The 21,743-nt window shown below is 43.6% G+C and overlaps 1 protein-coding gene across 6 annotated transcripts in view; it reads left to right on the plus strand.

The window, feature by feature from the left end:
• The window catches only part of ADGRB3 (adhesion G protein-coupled receptor B3), a 576,088-nt gene that overhangs the window by 533,438 nt on the left and 20,907 nt on the right, over positions 1–21,743 (plus strand). For 5 of the 6 annotated variants that reach the window (XM_056856071.1, XM_056856073.1, XM_056856074.1 and 2 more), the window contains 3 exons: positions 1,712–1,751; positions 4,156–4,799; positions 19,807–19,842. In XM_056856071.1, the coding sequence (XP_056712049.1) occupies positions 1,712–1,751; positions 4,156–4,799; positions 19,807–19,842 (720 nt within the window). The remainder of the gene's footprint in view (positions 1–1,711; positions 1,752–4,155; positions 4,800–19,806; positions 19,843–21,743) is intronic. The other variant, XM_056856072.1, reaches the window with a different exon arrangement.

Raw genomic sequence — 21,743 nt, forward strand, 5'->3', positions numbered from 1 at the left:
TTGCAGGATCTGCATTTAATTCATTTTAATTCAAGACTGGCATCCTCAAATGCAATCCTTTTCAGGCTGTGGAACTCAAAGAAGGCAAATCAGCTTAAATCCCGCTAGTTCTTTTAAACTGAGTACGAATAAATGTCTGGATTAGTACAGATCAGTGGTACTTTGTGGCTTGCAGAGAGCGACAGTCACAATTAATGTCCATCAAAAGAGCCACATTCACTTGTATTCCCGGCATGAAGCTTCGCCTCAAGGAGGATGGCAGCTTACCTGTTCACCTGCCAGCAGCTGTTTCAAGGTGGGAACCACCTATCACCAGGGTTGCCAACCTCCAGGTGGTTGGTAGTCAAACAGAAATAACTAGTGCCCCAAAGGAGACCGTGAAATCAAAAAATTGAGCACTTATGGCATAAAAAATCTGTTAAGCCTATTTCAGAGTAGTGCAACCTTTATCTAGGTCCTTGACACTTGTAAAATACAGTGTGTAGCCAGCTAGCAAGGGGAGCACCTTTCCGCTGTACAATTGTTAACAAGTATCACAATTTACAATTTTCACAATAAAGTGGCTTTTCAATATTTGTGGTTACATAACACAACACAATAGAAATGTCCATAGAGGCCACCGACAATGGGGTTCCGGTATTTTATCCCATTTCGCGTCTCCTTCTTGGGTCATGGCAATCCTATGTTGATTGTCGAAGGCTTTCACGGTCAGAGTTCATTGGTTCTTGTGCATTTGATTGAGCAAGAAGGAAGCTAGGGAGACAGAGATAAGCAAATGGCATTGTGGCTAAGGGGAAAAACATGGAGCTATCACCCAGCTACTCCTCTCTGTTCCTGATAATATTTAATATAAACAATGTGTGATGTGATCTTACCACACTGCATCTCTCAGACACTGATATTAAATGGGGGGGGGAGAGAGTAGGGTTGCCAGCTCCGAGTTGGGAAATACCTGGAGATTTTTGAAGAAGAAGAAGAGTTGTTTTTTATATGCTGACTTTCTCTTACCACTTAAGGAAGAATCAAGCCGGCTTACAATCACCTTCCGTTCCCCTTCCCACAACAGACACCCTGTGAGGTAGGTGGAGCTGAGAGAGCTCTAAGAGAGCTGTGACTTGCCCAAGGTCACTCAGCTGGCTTCATGTGTAGGAGAGGGGAAACCAACCCGGTTCACCAGATTAGTGTCCATCACGCATGTGGGGGAGTGGGAAATCAAACCCAGTTCTCCAGATTAGAGTCCACTGCTCCAAACCACTGCTTTTAACCACTACACCACAGTGGTGGAGCCTGAGGAAGGCAGGGTTTAGGGAGGGGAGAGACTACAATGTCATAGAGTCCAATTGCCAAAGCAGCCATTTTCTCCAGGTGAACTGATCGCTATTGGCTATTGATCAGTTGTAATAGCAGGAGATCTACAACTAGTACCCATAGGTTGGCAACCCTAGGGGAGAGACACAGTGCAATGGCATCACACCATGCACTGTTTATACTCGACACTGTAAGGAGCAGGATCACGATGGGTAGCCGTGTTAGTCTGTCAGTAGTAGTAGAAAAGAGCAAGAGTCCAGTAGCAGGAGTAGAAAGAGCGAAGAGACGGGGCAGCAACTGCGCCATCTTTGTTATAACATCTAGTTTGGCACTTACTTGCTGATTGTTTGGCTGTCTCATGTAACTTTTCTTTTTTTTTTCTTTTTTTTTTTTACCCTTACAGACAGATTTTGAGAAAGACGTGGACATTGCATGTCGGTCAGGTAAGACTGTCAAGCCACCATGTAAATGTAGAGTAAATAAAAGTCCTTCTGCCACTGTAAACTAAAAGGCTCTGCCCATGTGGGACAGGGGACATCGAAACCATTGAACATGTATTGATTTGTTGCCCATTCTATTACGAAGTCTGCTCTAACCTTATTTCCCCCTTGCTTGGCCAATTCCCTGAAGAGTCAGCTGAGTTCGTGGCAGAGAAGCTCCTATTGGGAGAAATTCCACGGCTCTCATTTCAGACTGCCAAGTTCTGCGCTGCTGCTATTAAAATACGGAGAGCTTTGCTAGAGAAAGACTGTTAAGATACTCTACATTTTATAACCTTAATGTGGTAATTTAAACTATGGGTTGTTTTTATTGATCTTGTATTTTCATTTGTATAGGCAATTTGTAATTCTGCTGTACAGCACTGTTGGGTTTGAACAGTTTAATGTACTGACAGTGGTTTGGTCAATCGACCATATTAATACATTCTGATTCTGATTCTGACATGGTTTTGGTACCAAGAGGTATTTTGCTAACTAGGATATGTAAGAAAATATGAAGATTAGCATGCTCAAAAATAGATTTTGATATACAAAGTTAACGTAAGGAAATGCACATGGCCATGCAGAAAGAGCAAATCTCCACAAATGTAACTGAAGGGAAATGAAGTCAGCCCAGCAATGTAGAAAGGACGAGCAGGCCGATAAATACTCGACCTCCTCATAATCCTTACACACAACAAGCCTGAGAAAGAACCCCAAGCTACAGGGAGCATGAAAGTGTGCACATGTCAAAGCTCCAACACCTATGAGTAGTGGCTGGATGTGGATGATTGCACTCAGCTGTTTAGTGGAGTGGTTTAGCATAGTGGTTTAGTGAGAACAGCCTTAAAAAGCTGTCTTTAATAGCAGTAGTGGTTAAACACATCTCTATAAACCAGCCATCTCTCTAGCCAAAAAGCTGCCTTTCTAAAAATACATTGTGCTATCCCATTTAAAGATGCATTTCTGTATAAGTGCAAAACGATTCACACTAAACTCTGAAAGCTGGTGAAAGATTTAGACTTCCTTTCCGTTTGTGCTAGGAACAAAAATGCAGTCAGCAGTTTGCTCTGTTCACAAGTTGTTCGATAAAACAACAATAAAGGGTGGTATTCCTAAGGCTTTCGTCCTGAACTCTGCTGTGCCAGCAAATAAACAGTTAGCCATGGATTATACCAATCAATATACCAGCACAACAGTGTAATTAATACAGTAATACCAGCTATGGAGAATACTGCACCAGGATGTTTCATACTTAGAACTACTCTTCCAGTTTAATTTGAATACAAATTTATTCATTCATTCCATTTGTATTTCACAATTATGGGTCACATTCAAAACTATCCTCGCAAAAGCTAAAAACCATTTCCATTTGTACAAAGGGAGTCAGCAGTTTATGCAGATTGCCCTCAGAACTTGCAGCCTCCCCACTGCAAACCCCAGCCCCCCTCCCACCTCAGGAACAGTTTGGGGTGGGGGGGAGGACAACTCAGGAAAATGCAGGAGGAAAAGGGAGGAAGATCAATTCCACGAGGGAAGGTCCAGCCTCATGTCTTTCTCCCTCTTGCTTATTAATTTATCAGTAAAGCGATTTTAAGTTGTAGGTTTTTAAACTATAGGCATTCCTTCAATCAATACTCGAATAATAGAATAAATGTCATATATTACTTTCTGAAGCATCCATTATTAGAACCTGATAAGGAAAAATGGGGGGGGGCTTTACAGAAAGAGTGAGTTTTGAGACAGATATAACCAGGCTTTCCCATGTAACAATTACATGATTTAAATTTGCCTTTCTTCATGGAAGGATTTAATAGCAGGTGACTAAGTGAAACAACTTGGCATGTTTGATTAGAAACAGTGTAATGACCACTTAGCCGCTCTGAGCCTGGCTTTGGCTGGGAAGAGTAGAAATGTAATAAAATAAATAAATAAAGTTCTGAAAGGGATTTTCTCTCTTTCTTTTAAGTAACACATTGTTAGGAAAACAGAGCTGAAATGTCCTAGTCTCTTTCTTACCTATTCTTAGTACTAGGCAAACAGTACTTGTTTAATTGAAAATTGAAAGGCAAGTCACATGTATCCTTATAGAGAAGGTTGCCTTTGTAAACTTCAATGTAGTGAAGTTTATTTGGGTCACCATTAACTTCGCAATTAAAGTAAGGAAAGGAATAAATCCTAGTGTTAAAAAAATGGGAATTTATGCTCCTTTTACCATCTAATTCAGAAGATCGTACCTTTCCTTTCTATACAACTAGCATGATTGTCCAGCCTAATTCTTGCCCTAAATAATTCTTGCAACCAGACAGAAAGCTCTGTCTGCTCGTCCTTCTAAAACTTGTGGTCCTATTTTTGTTTTAATTCACAGTCCTTCATAAGGACATTGGACCATGCAGAGCGGCTACAATAACAGGAACACTTTCAAGAATCTCACTGAATGATGATGAAGAGGAGAAACCACCAAACCCTGAAGGAATGAGCTACTCAACATTGCCTGGGAATATAATTTCTAAAGTTATCATTCAGCAGTCCGGAGGGATGCACATGCCCATGAGCATGAGTGAGCTGGCCAATCAGTGTCTGAAAAAAGACAACGCGGAGTTGCGACGGACTGTGTATTTATGTACTGATGACAACCTGAGCGGGACGGATATGGACATGGTGCACGCTCAGGACCGATTGATGGAAAGTGACTATATTGTCATGCCCAGGGGCTCAGTGAGCACGCAGCCATCGCTGAAGGATGACAGCAAGTTAAATATAGGCATGGAAACCTTGCCTCATGAAAGGCTCTTGCACTACAAAGTTAATCCTGAATTCAGTATGAACCCCAATGTAATGGACCAGTTCAATATGAGTTTAGATCAACATCTTGCTGCCCAGGAACACATGCAGAACTTGTCTTTTGAACCCCGCACAGCAGTTAAGAACTTCATGGCTTCAGAGATGGACGACAGCACAGGACTAGCAAGAAGTGAAACTGGATCAACCATATCAATGAGTTCTTTGGAGGTTAGTGTTACAGAAACTAAATGCATGCATAATACTATTGCGGAATATGGTGTGTGGAATTCAGTTGGTCACGGCTGCCTGGCCTTGTCTGCATATGGACAGTGGCCTGAGAGCCGCTTGCCTGTAATGCAGCCTCGTACTGCTGTGGATTATGTATGAGTATCAACTGGCTATCCTTCCGGCAACGTGCTATTAGGTGAAAATGACCCACCTGATCAGCTGTGCTTTACGTTATCCTTCATTCGCTCATGTTCAACAGCAGGGGTCATACAATTGGGAAGGAGCTCTAAGCTGCTATGTTAATGTGTATAGGAGGCCCTGCGACATCAATTTAAGGGTGCAGTTAATGTCAACAATACGAAGCACTATCGTTTCCACCACCAATGTCCTCCTATGCCTTAGTCACAGTATAAAAATAAGCCTAAAAAAACAAGTAAGAACAAAGGGGTGGATTCTGTGTTTCCATTTGCCAGGTAACAGACAGGCAGCCCAATCCTGAAGGCAAAAAAAGTTTTTTTTAAAAAATAAAACTAGAGGAAATGGGGCTGCACCACACCTCTACAATGCAAGGGGAAACTCCCGGTGCGAAAGGGATGAGGAAGCTGCCTAATGGCAGCTCCTTCTCTGGGAATACACCACACCACACCAGTGCGGGCTTTCCCTTCTGGGAAAGCCCTGTCGGTGTGGTGGCACTGGCAGCGGGGGCTGGCAGTGCTCTGATGCAGGCGTGTTTGCCCCCATGCTGGTGTAGGTGCCACCTTATTCCGTGGCCCTTGGACCAGGCAGCGTTCTCCTCCTTGTGCTCCGGCAGGGGCAGGTTCTCCGGGTGGCACCGGGTATGCCGGCTCCTAAGGAGCTCCCCCCCCTCAGGAATGGGCTCAAATTCTCCTCAACCTAGAATTAAATGTCAGATTTGGGAACCTGCTTTCACAGATGGAAGGTCTCATAGGCCACCAACATTGGCATTGGCTATGGCCAGTGAGGATTGGATTGGGCTGTCCGTCTCCAATCCTACCAGATGACTTCTTGGCATGGAACAGTGTAAGAGGGGTGGCCTGTTTGGCCTGTATAGCATTTCTAAAGAGGAAAGACATTCTCATAATGCAGTATGTCTCCATATGTGCAGGAGCACCCAAGGCCTCCCCATAGCCAGTGATTCACTTGACCTCTCCCATGAAGGGGTCATCTCTCAATATATCTTTGCAGATACCTCTAGGTACCAACATAGTCCACACATTGGTACATAAGGGCCTCTGGGTTGACATATGCATCTGCCTCTCCCTTCCTTCTTTTGTGACCTCAAAAGTGATACACCAGCAACTGTGCATTCTTCTAACATCAGGTCATGGCTTTTGCTCAACCTATAGATAAGAAAAACTGAAAGTCCCAGATGTATTTCAACAGTTTAATTTAAAAAAAACTAGTAATGGCAAGATCTTTTGGTCTTAATAGGCTTAAATCCAGTTATATCATCTCACCTGGGTTGGTGATGGAAGCAGCATATCTGCAGAAGTGCCATCACTGATACACTGATACACTTGTCAGAGGAGGTAATCCTTTCCATCAAGGTGATGCAACCATAGAACATGCCATTGACCATATGATGGGTCCATGTGTCCTCCAATATTCATTGTAATTCATAACCTCTGCTATCATGATAGCTCTCTGCATAATCTACATTGCTATTTTATCATTGCTTCCATGTAATTAATTAGTCATGTCAGTAAAGGGCACTTGTGTGATTTGTGTCCTCTGCTCATCAATTTTAAAAGCTGAAAATGCAATACCAATGATTGTTGGATGCATAATAAAGAGAGGAAAGATTGCCATGGCAATTAAGGGAATTGTTTAACTAGGAAATTACTTACGAAACTCCCATAATACAATACAATAGACTTTCTAGTTCCCATTTTCAGTGGGGACTCTGGATCCCCTTCTGAGTTTCCTGGACACAGTTTATGCTCTGAATATTTTTCACTTAAACAGGCAGAAGACTGTTAATTTGCTTCAAACATGAATTTGATGGGTTGTTGGAGGCTCCTCTTTGATCCTGTATTTTACTGTATGCATCAAATGGAGCTTGTAGAATTAGACATATTGCAGGAAATATAGGCCTATTGCTATAACGCAGAGAATGAAAATTAATATGAGTCATTGAAACTCATTTCCATCTTGTTTTGAGAAATCATTGGGTTGAAGCCAGAGGACTGGGAGTGGACGGCAAATAGTCAGCAGGGCTGTTCTGGCAAACGCTTGCTCAAGCAGTAGCAGAAGAGAAGGGACAAACCGATCACCACTCGGTCTGCCCTTTATTGTTCCAGGAGGTTGCTCTGTTCTGAATTTTGGTTTAACTAGGAATACTGGAATGGGAGCATACTCACCTGCTCTGTACCCTATTCAAAAATAAGAGAGAATGGAGAGTTCCTAATGTTGCAGTCACCTAGGGAACATATTCAGTGCAAGGGAATCCCCCTCCCCAACACCATTTTCATGATCTTCCTCAGGTATAAAAATATGCAATAACTTTTAAGGTATGAATCCCTTTGAATTAAAAAAAATAGCACATTCATAGCTGAGGTTAAAAGTCTAAGTGACAGTCATGTTTGCCAGATGTGCACCAGTTAGGGTTGCCAACTCCAGATTGCTGGGTGGAGGCTGGGGAGGGGACGGTCTGAAGAAGGGCAGATTCTCAAGCCTTAGTATCCACCTTCCAAAGCAGCCATTTTCTCCAGGAGAACTGATCTGTGTAGTCTGGAGATCAGTTGTAATTCCAGAAGATCTCCAGGCCCCGCCTGAGGCTGGCAACACTAGTAGCAGTGTGTCTCTTAATAAATGCTTCATATATGGGGGCCAGGTCTTTTAGCTCTACCGGCGGGAGCTTTTCGGGGGCGTGGCTGGGGTGCGCGATGGCACGCACGCACCCCACACACTGCACCTATGTCACTTCCAGTTTACCCAGAAGCGACGCAGATGCTCTAGCAATCTCCGCCAAAACTGTGGTTTTCATAGAGTTTTGGTGGAGGTTGCTAGAGCGTTCGCATTGCTTCTGGGTAAACCCAGAATTGACGTAGGCGCAGCATGTGGGTGCGCGTGCATGCTTTTTCTGCCGACCCTCAGCTGGTCGATGGGCAGCTGGGTGGATTTGTGGGATTTTGCCCACCAAAAGCTAGACAAGCTAGACACATGCCCAATGTAAGGCTATGCAGATTGCCAATGTATAAAATGTTGTGGATGTATAAATGTTTTACTAACAGCTAAATCCAATGCTGAATTAATGAACCATGCCTTGAAACATACACCTATGCTTCTACAAATCAAAACAAAAATCCCTGATCATTTTGTTGAGGTGGTTATTTTTTGTGGGGGGGAGGTTTAATTTAGGACACATATGGGTAATTCCTGAAGACCTAGACATAGCCAGGGAAGGGGGGAAAACTGTAGCTCCCAGTGCTGTAGTTCATGGGTAACTGTTTAGACTACACACGTTTGATAGTTCAAAAAGAAACCAGATTGAGGTCAATAGTACTAAACCATGTCTAGGATCTAGTTCATGCCTCATGAGATGGGGAGACTAGGGACTAGGGTTGCCAGCTCCGGGTTTGGAAATATCTGGAGATTTTTGGGGTGGAGCCTGAGGAGCGTGGGGTTTAGGAAGGGAAGGGACTTCAATGCCATAGAGTCAAATTGCCAAAGCGGCCATTTTCTCCAGGGGAACTGACCTCTATCGGCTGGAGATCAGTTGTAATAGCGGGAGATCTCCAGCTACTACCTGGAGGTTGGCAACCCTACTAAGGACACATCTTTCAGTTCAGCTTGGCATACTCAAATTTGACAACAGGGGCAGTCTGTAATCTCTGTCCCGTACTGTATTATTATTGAACTGGAATGTGCAGAAGATCTTAGAAAGTCCTTCTGGCCCTCCATCAGAATCCTGTTGTTTCCCCCCCTTAGGAGCACACTGTCATCTGGCCACTGCCTACCTTGACAGATTGAAGCTGGTTTACCTTCCTGGGCTTCAAAGGAAGTCTCTTGGAGTACACTTCTTCAGTTCAAAGTGTTCAGTTTTCCTGACAAAATCATTTTGCATCCTTTTGAACTGGATTGTGCTTTGAAAGAGTACTCCCAGACAACTGTTCTCATTTAAAGCAAATTATTTTGAAAGAAAGCAATGACTTCCCAGGTGTTTTGATTCACAAATGAAGGGAGAGGAAAGAGTCTGGGAAAGATTTAGATCTTTGCGCGGCACCTCCAAATTAAGTACTTCTCTTCTAATGATGTAGGAAAATGCAAAACAGAAAAGGATCTCTTCTCCCTGCCTTATCAGAAAAGTAACAGACACAAAAAGCCCTCAGGGAGAATGCATAGGCTTTATCATTGAAAAGTGTGAAGTAAACAAACAAACCCCCAAACTAAATTGTGCATTATTAATAAAGGCTGTGATCACGCATGCTTACTGTGATCATGCATGCTTACATACTTGAAGGTATGTGCTACCAAAATCAGTAGGACTTATGCCCCAAAGGGTATTTAGATGTTAGAATTAAATGAATCAAGAAGATTTTCTTTAAAAATAGGCACTGCTTTATAATATAGCCTTATGGGCATGTATACTGAGAAATGGTGTGTGTGTGTGTAAAGTGCCGTCAAGTCACATCCGACTTATGGCAACCCCTTTTGGGGTTTTCGTGGCAAGAGACAGAGGTAAGGTTTGCCAGTGCCTTCCTCTGCACAGCAACCCTGGTGTTCCTTGGTGGTCTCCCATCCAAATACTAACCAGGGCTGACCCTGCTTAGCTTCTGAGATCTGACGAGATCAGGCTAGCCTGGGCCATCCAGGTCAGGGCTGAGAAATGGTACGAGGGACAAATGTAAGGCTGCCAGCCTCCAGGTTGGGGCTGGAGTTTGGCCAGAATTACAGCTGATCTCCAGACTACTGAGATCAGTTCCGCTGGAGAAAATGGCAGCTCTGGAGGTAGGGGTTGTACATTCCGGCTTGGAAAGGCAAGGTTTGAGAAGGGGAAAGACTTCGGCCAGGTATAATGCCATAGAGTCCACCCTCCAAAACAGCCATTTTCTCCTGGGTAACTGATCTCTCTCAGGTAGCCGGCTCAAGGTTGACTCAGCCTTCCATCCTTCCGAGGTTGGTCAAAAGGGGAGATGACTGGGGAAGGCACTGGCAAACCACCCCATAAACAAAGTCTGCCTAGGAAACGTCGGGATGTGACGTCACCCCATGGGTCAGGAATGACCTTTACCTTGACCTAATTGATTTCTCTAGTCTGCAGGCAAGTTATAATTCTGGGAGAACTCCAGGCCCCGCTGAGTTTGGCAACCCTATTTGTGGCTGCGACCTATGGCACTTTACACACACAAATTTGCAACCCTGTTTGGAGGGTGCCCTCTATGGCACCATGTTCCAGCTGCCTTCCCTCCACTTCCCAGGGTCCTCCCTCCCCAGGCTCCAGGAATTTCCCACCCTGGAGCTATCAACCCTAGAGGAATGGCATGAATCTGCTGCTTCCACTGTGCAGATAGAGCCCAGTATAAATCAAGCCCTCCTCCAGAATTGCCAGATACACTCGGAGGCCCAGTTCAGTGAATTCTTCCACCTCAAAAAAGCAAAGAACTATGTAAATCAGGCTTCCCTGTAATCAGACTCAGAGGAGGGATCCAAACATTGCTGAGTTTTGCATTATTGTATTCACATCTTGCTGACTGAATGGGTGGATACATTGCTATGGGACTAAGGAAATTGGGATCAGCTTTAGAGGGAAAAGGATCTAGTATAAGCTCAAAAGAGAACTGAATACATGAGGATCAATTCTGAAGGCCAAATAGTTATCAGTAGGGTTAGCATTTGCCTGGTTATGGTGGGCAAACGCCCACTAATTAACCAGGCTGCCCGCCGCCCCTCAGCTGGTCAACAGGCAGAAGCAGGCCAGCTGAAGGGGGAGAGCGATCTGCGTGTGCGGGGGGTGATGAGGGTTTACCCTGGAAGCACCAGCATCATGATGGGTTTCCATAGTTTCCATAGAGGTTCTGGAGGACAGTGCTAGAGCATTCTGGCACAATGCCGGCACTTCCTGGGTAAACCTGGAAGTTACATAATTGCACCGCTTGTGCAGATTGCTGCCCCCAGCCCCACCCCCATGTAGCTCCTGCTGGTTGCCAGGGTAGAACTGGCAACCCTAGTTATCAGGGCTGGTGAGAAGAACCTCATAGAGATCCATCATAAAGTTATTACATGACCATGAGATTCTCTTGTTTGATATAATAATGTTGTTTGCAACAATCGAGTCATTCACTAATTTTTAAACTATGTGTTATAGTGAATGAGATATTCTGAAAATGGTACATATCTCCCCAATTTTTCAGATATACAGTGAGGGAAAAAAGTATTTGATCCCCTGCTAAATTTGACGTTTGCCCTCTGACGAAGAAATGACCAGTCCATAATTTTAATGGTAGCTTTATTGTAGCTGTCATTATAATGCACATCAATCTCTGACTTTTGTCTTCTGGGTTTCTGGGGGTTTTCTTGTTGTTATTCTGTCTCTCACAGCTACAATAGACCTACCATTAAAATTATGGACTGGTCATTTCTTCGTCAGAGGGCAAACGGGCAAATTCAACAAGGGATCAAATATTTTTTTCCCTCACTGTACATCAGCCACCTCTAGCAGGACTTGGGAGAGGTGCCATAAAAATGTCCTGTGAGGCTCCTCCCTCACCAGCATTGTCCCATTGACTTTGGCCATTGTGCCTTGCTATCTCCCAGGGATCTTCTCAGGCCTCAGAAAAGAAAAGTGGGGAAAGGTTGTATCACCCCAAGTCATGCCATTCTTTTATGAAGCATTGCCCCCCCAAGTCCCTTCTGGGGGTCTGGCTGCTCTGACAGAGGCTTCTTGAGGTAAGAAGGTGGCCGGTAGGTCATGCTTGGCTCCCATGGCCCCTAGGAAGCCCCTGGCCCTAGCAGGGCCATTTCAGCCACAGCCAGTCCAGGCACCGAACCCAGATGTGTCCTAAATAAATTAAATTAAAATAAATGCAAACAATTATATTTGGGTGACATGCAGTATTCAATGGTCTCTGTCAGCTTTCAACTAATTTTGGACATTCACATACAAGCAAACCAAAACAGGAAGCCACTTTCTAAACAGGAGCATGTGGCATGTTAACTAAATAGGTATTTATGAGTGACTTCCATATAGTACATGAGTTACTTCTATATAGTAAAACAGAAGAACTTATATTCCCCCATATATATTTGAGACATAAAGTTGAACCATATAATAAAGCTGCCAGGTACTTTTTAGCAACTGAGTGGTTCCACACATGTATTTTTATTCCTACAAAATCACTTCTCTATGACTAGCCGTTATTAGTGACTAATAGCCTGCAAATCTTATATTTCAATTCTCTAAGCTGAGCTTCTGAAAAAAAGAGATATGCACACAAAAAGAGTGTTTAAGGCAGGAGGAAAAACCAAATCATGTATTCAAGGGCTCTTTTAAATCTCTAAAATGCTTAAAGATTCGCTATCCCCCCCCCCCTGTTAATTTTGTAGAGGGGAAAAGAAATCCTCTCCCGGGCAGGGATCCCGCATGTCAAGTTTAGTTTCAGAGAAAATTATAAAACCACTGATAATAAGGATTTATATTAATGGAAACATGGGTACAACTTCATCATAATATTGTATCTCTCGTTTCAATTATAGCCTCCACAGTGTAGCATATCTTGAGCTGTATCTTATGTAATTAATCAGGTAGCCAATTAGAATAAGGAATACAGCAGGCATGGAGCCTGTTTCACAGAAGGAGAGGGGTTGCATTAGTCATTTGGTGGGAGCCGTTTCTTCCTGCTGCCAGCAGCTTTGCGCAGGTTGGTGTATGAAAATTATCCTTCAGCGCTACTCTATTTTTGTCCTCCAGTGAGCAGAGTGCAAAGTTGTTCTGGAATTATACAGCAGAAACTCTACATGATTAGTCTGAAGCCAGAATTGACTCAAAATGAATTCTTGCCTCAGTGTTCCTCTCCCGGAGTTTTTACTCCCCGCCCAGTCTCCCCCCACCCCGTTCTAGCTGTATAAGAGGTTTTCTGCTTAAATGGGGGGTTTATTTTTGTCATAAACCCATGGAAATAAGAAATAGAAAAGCTCCGCTAGGTCATCATTCCCTGACAATGTAAAAATATTAATAGATTATATTTCAGACATAAAGCTGAACCATATAATAAAACTGCCAGGTACTCTTTCTGCCACCCAAACAACCTGCCCAACCTAATTTTGAATATGTGCCTACATTAATCTGTTCCATAGTCAAATTAGCTAATGAGAAATATTGGAGTCTGGCATTCAACCTAGATACTCTTTCTTAATTTAATGCCATGACTCTTAATGAACAAGTTTCTTGGGCATCAACCACCTTAATACATGCCTAATGACTTTGATTAATTGGGGTTTACTTACTTCTAATGCTGCCTCTGATTTAGAGCTGAAGTTTATGCACCCTGCATAAGTTCTTTTTCCTTTCTCTTATTTCTTCTTATTTCTCTCTTTCTTCTTATTTCTCTCTTGCCTTCAGCCTATCACATAGAGCTGTATATGCAAATCCTGTCCTTGCTTATTGAATCATGTCCAGAAACATTTTAGCCAACTTTATTACTAAATTGCTCTTTCTTAAAGCCATCTCATTGCTTCCTAAAACAATGGACAATTGTGAATGGGTTAGCAGAAAGTGTTAGCTTTGCTATGGCACAGATACATAGGGTTGCCAGCTCCAGGTTGAGAAATACTTGGAGATTTTCAGGACGGAGCCTTAGAAGGGCTGGGTTTGGGGAGGGGAGAGACCTCAGCAGGATATAATGCCATAGATTCCACCTTCCAAAGCAGCCATTTTCTCCAGGTGATCTCTATCGACTGGAGATCAGTTGGTAATCCCAGGAGATCTCCAGCTACTACCTGGAGGCTGGCAACCCTACAAATACATGCTTTGCTATAAAAACATTAGCCCTCAGAAACAGAGTTTGAGTTGGATTAGCACATGTAATTGGAAACAGAAGCTGGCCCAAAGTGTTTTAATTACTTCTGTGGAAAACCTGAACAGAACACATGTGCCAGTGGTGCCAACAGACCACAGAACTACCATGACTCACACAATTTCACATGCCACACAACTAAAATAATATAAAAGGCTCTGCAAAGAAAGGTTGGTTCTAATGTCCCCCCTGACCCACGTAGACACATTTACATTATTTCTTCCAGAACTGCTGAATTTGACCCTTTCCCCCATGTCTTCTGAAAATAACACCAAACTAGTCACATCATTAGGGCTGCCAGCTCCGGGTTGGGAAATACCTGGAGATTTTTGGAGCGGAGCCTGAAGAGGGCAGGGTTTAGAGAGGGGAGGGACTTCAATGCCATAGAATCCAGTTGCCAAAAGTGGCCATTTTCTCCAAGTGAACTAATCTCTATTGGCTGGAAATCAGATGTGAAAGTGCGAGATTTCCAGCTAGTGCCTGGTGGTTGGCATCCCTACACATCATCAACAGGGTATTATTAAATAAATTGTAGGAGGCAGCTCTGTGTATTAACAGTATTCATGGTATGTGTTCATCCCATATCATTTCCCCCCAAAAAACTAATACAGAACCTTTGGAAGCTCATTTTCCATTTAGTACATTCATCATGCCTATTGTTAGACCATATGCCCTAAATCACTCTGACAGGTTCAGGCAAAGGGAGCCAAATTTATTATCTGTGGCTTACCGTATTCAGACCCATAACGATAAGTATGACCTATTGGGCTGCTTCCACAAGGGGTCTGGAAAAGCCACACAGTGGAGGCAGGAGGCAGAAGAAAGAAGAAATGCAGACCCACTGCAGGTGAAGGGCCCACAGCCACCATGTGCTTCCTCTTTTGCTTTGGAGTGAAGGGGGTGTTCTTCTTGGTACAAGGGTTGCCAACCTCCAGGTAGTTAGCAAACAAAAAAACTGCAGCAATTTGCATACAAGTTAAATTTATAAGCAAGAGTGGTATTCAATTTTCATATCCACCTTAAAACTTATATAAGTACAGGGACAATGTCCACTTCATATATACAATTCATATGCACGCAAGTAAGACATAACTTATAGTCCATTATATAAGTGGGCATTGTCCCTGTACTTATATAAGCTTTAAGGTGGATATGAAAATTGAATACCACTCTTGCTTATAAATTTAACTTGTATGCACATTGTTGCTGTTTTTTTGTTTGCTAATTAACTTACAGCACGCTAACTTGTGTTTGCCAAACCTCCAGGTAGTAGCTGGAGAGCTCCTGTTATTACAACTGATCTCCAGCCGATAGAGATCAGTTCACCAGGAGAAAATGTCTGCTTTGGCAACTGGACTCTGGCATTGAAGTCCCTCCCCTCCCCAAACCCCGTCCTCCTCAGGCTCCACCCCAAAAACCTCCTGCTGGTGGCGAAGAGGGACCTGGCAACCCTATCTCCAGCCAATAGAGATCAGTTCACCTGGAGAAAATGGCCGTTTTGGCCATTGGACTCTATGGCATTGAAGTCCCTCCCCTCCCCAAACCCCATCCTCCTCAGGCTCTGCCCCAAAAACCTTTCATTGGTGGCGAAGCGGGACCTGGCAACCCTCTCTCCAGCCGATAGAGATCAGTTCACCTGGAAAAAATGGCCGTTTTGGCAATTGGACTCTATGGCATTGGACTCCCTCCCCCTCCAAACCCTGCCCTTCTCAGGCTCTGCCCCAAAAATCTCCAGGTATTTCCCAACCCGGAGCTGGCAACCTTACTTGGAACCCCCTCTAAAAGTGAGAAGGGGAAAGAATTGAAAGGGCTAAAGATGTTAACAATGAAGTGGGTCATTGCTGGGGAAAGAGGTGGGGCCCTTTGTGCAGTTCAAAATGTATTTTTATAGGATTTCATGAGCAGGTCTGTATTTGGATGAGACCTCTGGGGAAGTAAAAAAAATATTATTCACTTAAACAGATTCCACATGCTATTCCTACTTCAATAAGCTTTTTAAACGGCAACAGAATAGCATCCTTAGTAACAGGGTACTGCTAAGCAACAGAATATTGTACTTAGAATTTATTTATTTATTATTTCAATATGTATGCTGTGTTTTCCTGCTATAACTGGGGATTCTCAGAGCTTATAAAATAAAGCGATTGTGAAACCTGCCTGAACAGAAGCCATGTGGGGCAGCAACTGTAGCAAAAAGGAGCGGTGAGCAAGATTAAGTGGAAAACCTGGCTGGATCCAACCCATTAGGTTCCCCACAACTATTAAACAACATTTACCAGCTGCATCCTCCTTCACCCCACTGGGTGTGGGACTTTCCTGCCACCCGCATGCAGAAACGTTACCCCTTTGGCAACCCTCTGCACTCACGGGAGGGCTGTTCACAGGTGTGTCAAGGGCCAACTCGATAGTTCCCTTGTTGCACAATAAAAGAATAACCATTCTAGCCATTTGTTCTAGCAAGAAAATGCAATCACTAGCTCAGAATCATGCCGCATATAGTTCTTCTGCTCTGACCTGTAGCTGCAGACCGCTCCTTTTCTTGTTGAACATTCACCCTTGGTCTCCTCATTTCATCTCAGAAAGGCCAAGTCTAGAAAACAAGCAGATTATATACACATGTGGTGAAAATGTGAGAGAGCTATATCATTTTGAAATAGTGAAATGTCTAACGGTTGGAATGGAGGCTGATATTCCATGTAAACCCGAGATATTCTTGTTCAATCTGGTACCTAATCTAGCTAAAAATCAACTTTGTATGGTGTTACATATGATAACTGTGGCTAGAACGACCTTTGCCAGTCACTGGAAACAAAAATCAACTCCAAAGATAGAGGAATGGCTGGTTAAAGTTAAAGAAATATATGTTTTAATTAAGCTAACAGCATATCAGAAAAACAGAGATACAATAAGATTGGATGCAGTATGGTCACATACAATAAGTAAAATAGAGAATTTCATAAATAAGGGCAGGAAAGAGGAATGTGTTGTGCTCAGTCAGGATGTAATGATGAATATGAAGACATAGAAATAAGCTGTAGCATGGGAGACTTGATCTTATTTTATTATGTATATATGTGTGTGTGTGTGTGTGTGTGTGTATTTAGTTGTTGTTATTGTCACTGGTTTTTTTCTAATAAAATTTTTAAAAAAGAAAGGCAAAGCCGTAGCATGTGGCTTTCCTGTAATGCAGAGTTAAAAGGATCGCTCCCACTTGAAATATTTTAAATGCACGTTCGCTTTCAGAGTCACCGTGCACATAAAATGGTGGTGCTTCACAGCCAGATTTCCAGCTGTGGCAACTGCCCAAACAAGGAAGGTTGGTGCAGTATGGACCTTGCTCGTCTTCACCTTAAAGCTTTATCTGATGCTGGAGTCTAGTGGGCACATAAGCCTAATCACACACTTCTGTACATATGTGCATAATGCTGCAGTACTTGCCTCACTTGTGAACAGACGAGCAGAATGCAAAGAGGGCTCTAACCATGTCATTACACACACACACACATGCACCCAAAGTACCAGCTTATACAGACCACATCCTTCAGTGTTGGATTCATAGACCATCAAATCAGTTGGTAAAAACAATGTGGCAAATTGTTTCAAAATGACAGTTTAAACCACCTAATTAACTACTGACTCAGCTGTTTTCTTTCTAGGGGTACAGGGCTACACCTAGTGTGTGATGTCTGAAGATAGTGTCTCTCCCTGTATATCCATATTTGGCAAAACATCATTATTCTCAATGTTTAAACTTTTGTCCATAGGGTTGCCAGGTCCCCCACCCCCCGGCCACCAGCAGGGGATGAAGTGGTAACGTCGCCAGATCAAGGTTGGGAAACTCCTGGAGCCTGGGAAGGGCAGAGACCTCAGTGGCTGAATTAACTATTATAGCCTCCCCCCACTTGGCCCAGGTCAGCCCACTGGTGAGAAGGTCTGCTTTGGGAGGTAACACTCGGTCCCCCGAAATGAAGAGATGCTCAGCCTTCCACAGACCTGCTTGGCTGGGGGAGGCCCAGCCAAAGCCTGCATAGCCTGGAAGAGGTAGTGCTCTGCTCACCTGAGGCCTGCGTGGCCCAGGGGAGGTGGCACCTGGCCTGCCCAAGGCTTGCAAAGCCTGGGGGAAGCTTGCATGGCCTAGGTCTAGTAATGCCCAAGTTCTGCACAGGAGGGGCTCCCAGCCCAACCAAGCCCTATGGGGGCTTGGAAAGAGGTGGCCAGTGAGTCTGTCTCTCCCTCCCTCCTTTGGGGGAGCAGAGCTGGGCCAAGCCAGGGGGGTACCTCTTCCTCCCCCCTTTGGAGGTGGGGTCCTTTTTCGGTGCCATTTTCATGTCCCACTCTGTCCCTGCCTGGCATCCTCATGCAAAGAACCTCAGATAGTAGGATGTCCACCTCAGAACTTGGAAGCTGTAGGTAATATTGAGTCAGATGTAGGGTTACCAACCTCGAGGTACTAGCTGGAGATCTCCTGCTATTACAACTGATCTCCAGCCAATAGAGATCAGTTCGCCTGGAGAAAATGGTGGCTTTGGCAATTGGACCCTATGGCATTGAAGTCCCTCTCCTTCCCAAACCCTGCTGTCCTTAGGCTCCACCCCAAAAATTTCCCGCCAGTGGCGAAGAGGGACCTGGCAACCCTATCTCTAGGTGACAGAGATCAGTTCACCTGGAGAAAATGGCTGCTTTGGCAATTAGTTGCTATGGCATGGAGGTCCCTTCCTCTCCAAACCCCGCCCTCTTCAGGCTCTGCCCCCAAAATCTTCCGCCAGTGGCAAAGAAGGACTTGGCAACCCTAGACAGATGGCCAATGATTTGATGGTACAAAGTAGCTTTATACGTTTAGAAACACTTAAAATACATCACTTACAGAGATGAAAGTGTCTATAAAATTATGCATGGTATGGAGAGAGTAGACAGGGAGAAGCTTTTCTCCCTCTCTCATAATGCTAGAACGTGGGGTCATCTGCTGAAGCTGAAGGGTGAGAGATTCAAAACTGATAAAAGGAAGTATTTCTTCACACAACACATAGTTAAATTGTGGAACTCCCTGCCCCAGGATGTGGTGATGGCTGCCAACCTGGGAGGCTTTAAGAGGGGAGTGGACATGTTTATGGAGGAGAGTGGACATGTTCATGGAGGAGAGGGCTATCCATTGGCTACTAGTCAAAATGCATACTATTCATAATGCATTCCTATTATCTCCAGGATCAGAGGAGCATGCTTATTATATTAGGGGCTTTGGAACACAGACAGGATAATGCTGCTGCAGTCGTCTTGCTTGTGGGTTTGTAGAGGCACCTGGTTGGCCACTGTGTGAACAGACTGCTGGACTTGATGGGCCTTCGTCTGATCCAGCATGGCTTTTCTTATGTTCTTATGTTGGGTCCGAAAGCAGGCTTTGAAATCTCCATAATAACAAGGCATTAGTGATGTTTTGAGATGGCCAAGTTTTAAAGGCTTTCTTGTGAGAAGATGACCAGATGGCAGTGTGTAGTGAGCAGGTTTTTCTAGGGTAGGTCTACACAGTTAAGCACAAGCAAATGATTAGCTGCACAGCAGACGGTTTTTATGGTTTTGCCTTTAAAAACATATCAACCATGATTTGAAAAAATATCTGCTATTATCCACGCAGGCAAGGTGAATGTGGACCTCTACCATAAAGTGACTGTGAAAGCTGCCTGGTGGCAGGAAAAAAAACAATTCTAGATATTTAGTTTGGGACACTATCACTAATCTGTTGCTTTTGCAAAAATTGGAGCAGTAATTTAACAGATGGTATCTTGCTTACGGAGATCTGCTATGTGGTAAGCAAATGGAATCTGGTATTGACATACTGCTGCGGTTCCGCCAAATGTTGAAGGAGACTAAGCTAAAAATATCAATGTTAAATTAAGGAAAATAGAGATGTTCAGAAATGTACAGTTCAAAATTAAGTTAATACACGGTTGTGTTTTTCCCCCTCCTGTGCTTAATAGAGAAGAAAATCACGTTATTCGGACCTCGACTTTGAAGTAAGTTTACCTATATTATTATTGCTGCTAGTTCAAACTGTATTTGATTTAAAGCAAAAAATGAATGTGACACGTTTGCTTTTATGCATTGTAAGGCATTTTTTATATGGAACAATGAAATGTTTTCACTGTGTAATAAACCTTATATGGTCCATGTTTTGCTCCATTGTGTCTGGCTTACCTAAAGGACAGCTTTCTCCCATACAAACCTGTTCAGAGATTCTCCTCTTTTGAGTCCTTGTTCTAAGGGTCCCCACTTTTCAGAGGTTGAGCAGATAGTTACTGGAAAGAGCACATTCTCTTTGGTTGCACTCTAGCGAAATTTGCTTGTCTTCATTTAAGCACCTTATTCAAGCAAGCTTTTTAACAGCAGTGTACTTTTTAAAAAAAGTTTTGCACTGCTGCTGAAATTTGATTTTGAAAAGCTAGGTTATGTAAATACATCTGTATTTTAATGACCTTTTTTGTTTTTGTAACTTTGCCCTTTTCCCTGGATTTATTTATTTACTTACTTTATCATCTGCCTTTTCTGCTGAGATTTGAAGAGCATTACAAAACTAGAAAACAATGCAAATAAAAATGTAAATCATCTTTTAGTGATTTAAAAAGAAATTATTTCCACAGCTCCAAGTCTTCTGTTCAGAGTTGCAGGAATCATTTCCCCTCCCCCCTTTTTTTGGCCATCAAGTCACATCTGACTTATGGCAACCCCTGGTGGAGTTTTCAAGGCAAGATATGTTTGCCATTGCCTACCTCTACATCATGGCCCTGGTATTCCTTGGAGGTCTCCCATCCAAATACTAGCCAGGGTCAATACTGAGAGTGTGTGACTGGCCCAAGGTCACCCAGCACGTTTCCATGGCAGAGTGGGGATTCAAACATGGGTTTCCCAGATCCTAGTCCAACACTTTAACCTGTCAGGATCAGGCGTCTGTCCCTAGCATCCCATAAGCAAACTCATCCAGACAGGTAGATCTGAAGCAGTAAGACTTTATTGAGAGCAAAAGGCAGATTTCAGAGCTGACTGCCCACAGGCAGGTGAGGCTGGTAATGGCGAACATAGGCAGGTTACATGTTTAAAAGCACTACAGGCTAAGCATCCCTGAGATAAGCAGGGCTAAGCATCCCCGAGATAAGCGATTCCCAGGAAGGAAGACTAAACATTAGCACAGCTGTGGAAAACAGGATGAGCAAAACTGTACACAGATGTTTACAGGCATGAGATCCAAGGACTTGATGTGTAGCCAGAAACTGGCCTAACTCATGTCAAGAGCCTTTACGCCTGCTAAAGGGCAAAGGCCTGACATAACCATTATACCACACTGACTCTCCCCCTCCCCTTCCATCCCCATAAATTAAATCTCTATCAATTATTTCAAGGTTGCCACCTCTATTGAGGATTATGGCTTCCCCTGTGAGAAAAGAAGCCTACAGCTCATTTACATATGAGTATGCCTTTAAATACTTGCACTGAATGATAGCCATTGTTGAACTGTGAGGTTGGAACTGGATAAAAGAAACTCCCTGCCAGCTATCTAGGAACCACCCAGGATAGTTTCCAACTAATAATGAGGAAGCCCCATTGCATGCTGAAATGGATATTGGTCAGGTAGTGGAAGGGGTCTTGCATGTGTCCCATTCCCATTGTTTTAGAAACATAGACTGAAGGCTGCATACACCACAGACACCTCCACACACACACACACACACACACACACACACACAGAGAGAGAGAGAGAGAGAGAGAGAGAGAGAGAGAGAGAGAGAGAGAGAGAGAGAGAGAGAGAGAGAGAGAGAGAGAGAGAGAGAGAGAGAGAGGTGGCCAAGTCACATTAACACATGAGGCTGCCTTATACTGACTGAATCAGACCCTTGGCCCATCAAAGTCAGTATTGTCTACT

Source organism: Euleptes europaea, chromosome 10, assembly GCF_029931775.1.
Source record: "Euleptes europaea isolate rEulEur1 chromosome 10, rEulEur1.hap1, whole genome shotgun sequence".
Taxonomy (NCBI): Eukaryota; Metazoa; Chordata; class Lepidosauria; order Squamata; family Sphaerodactylidae; genus Euleptes; species Euleptes europaea.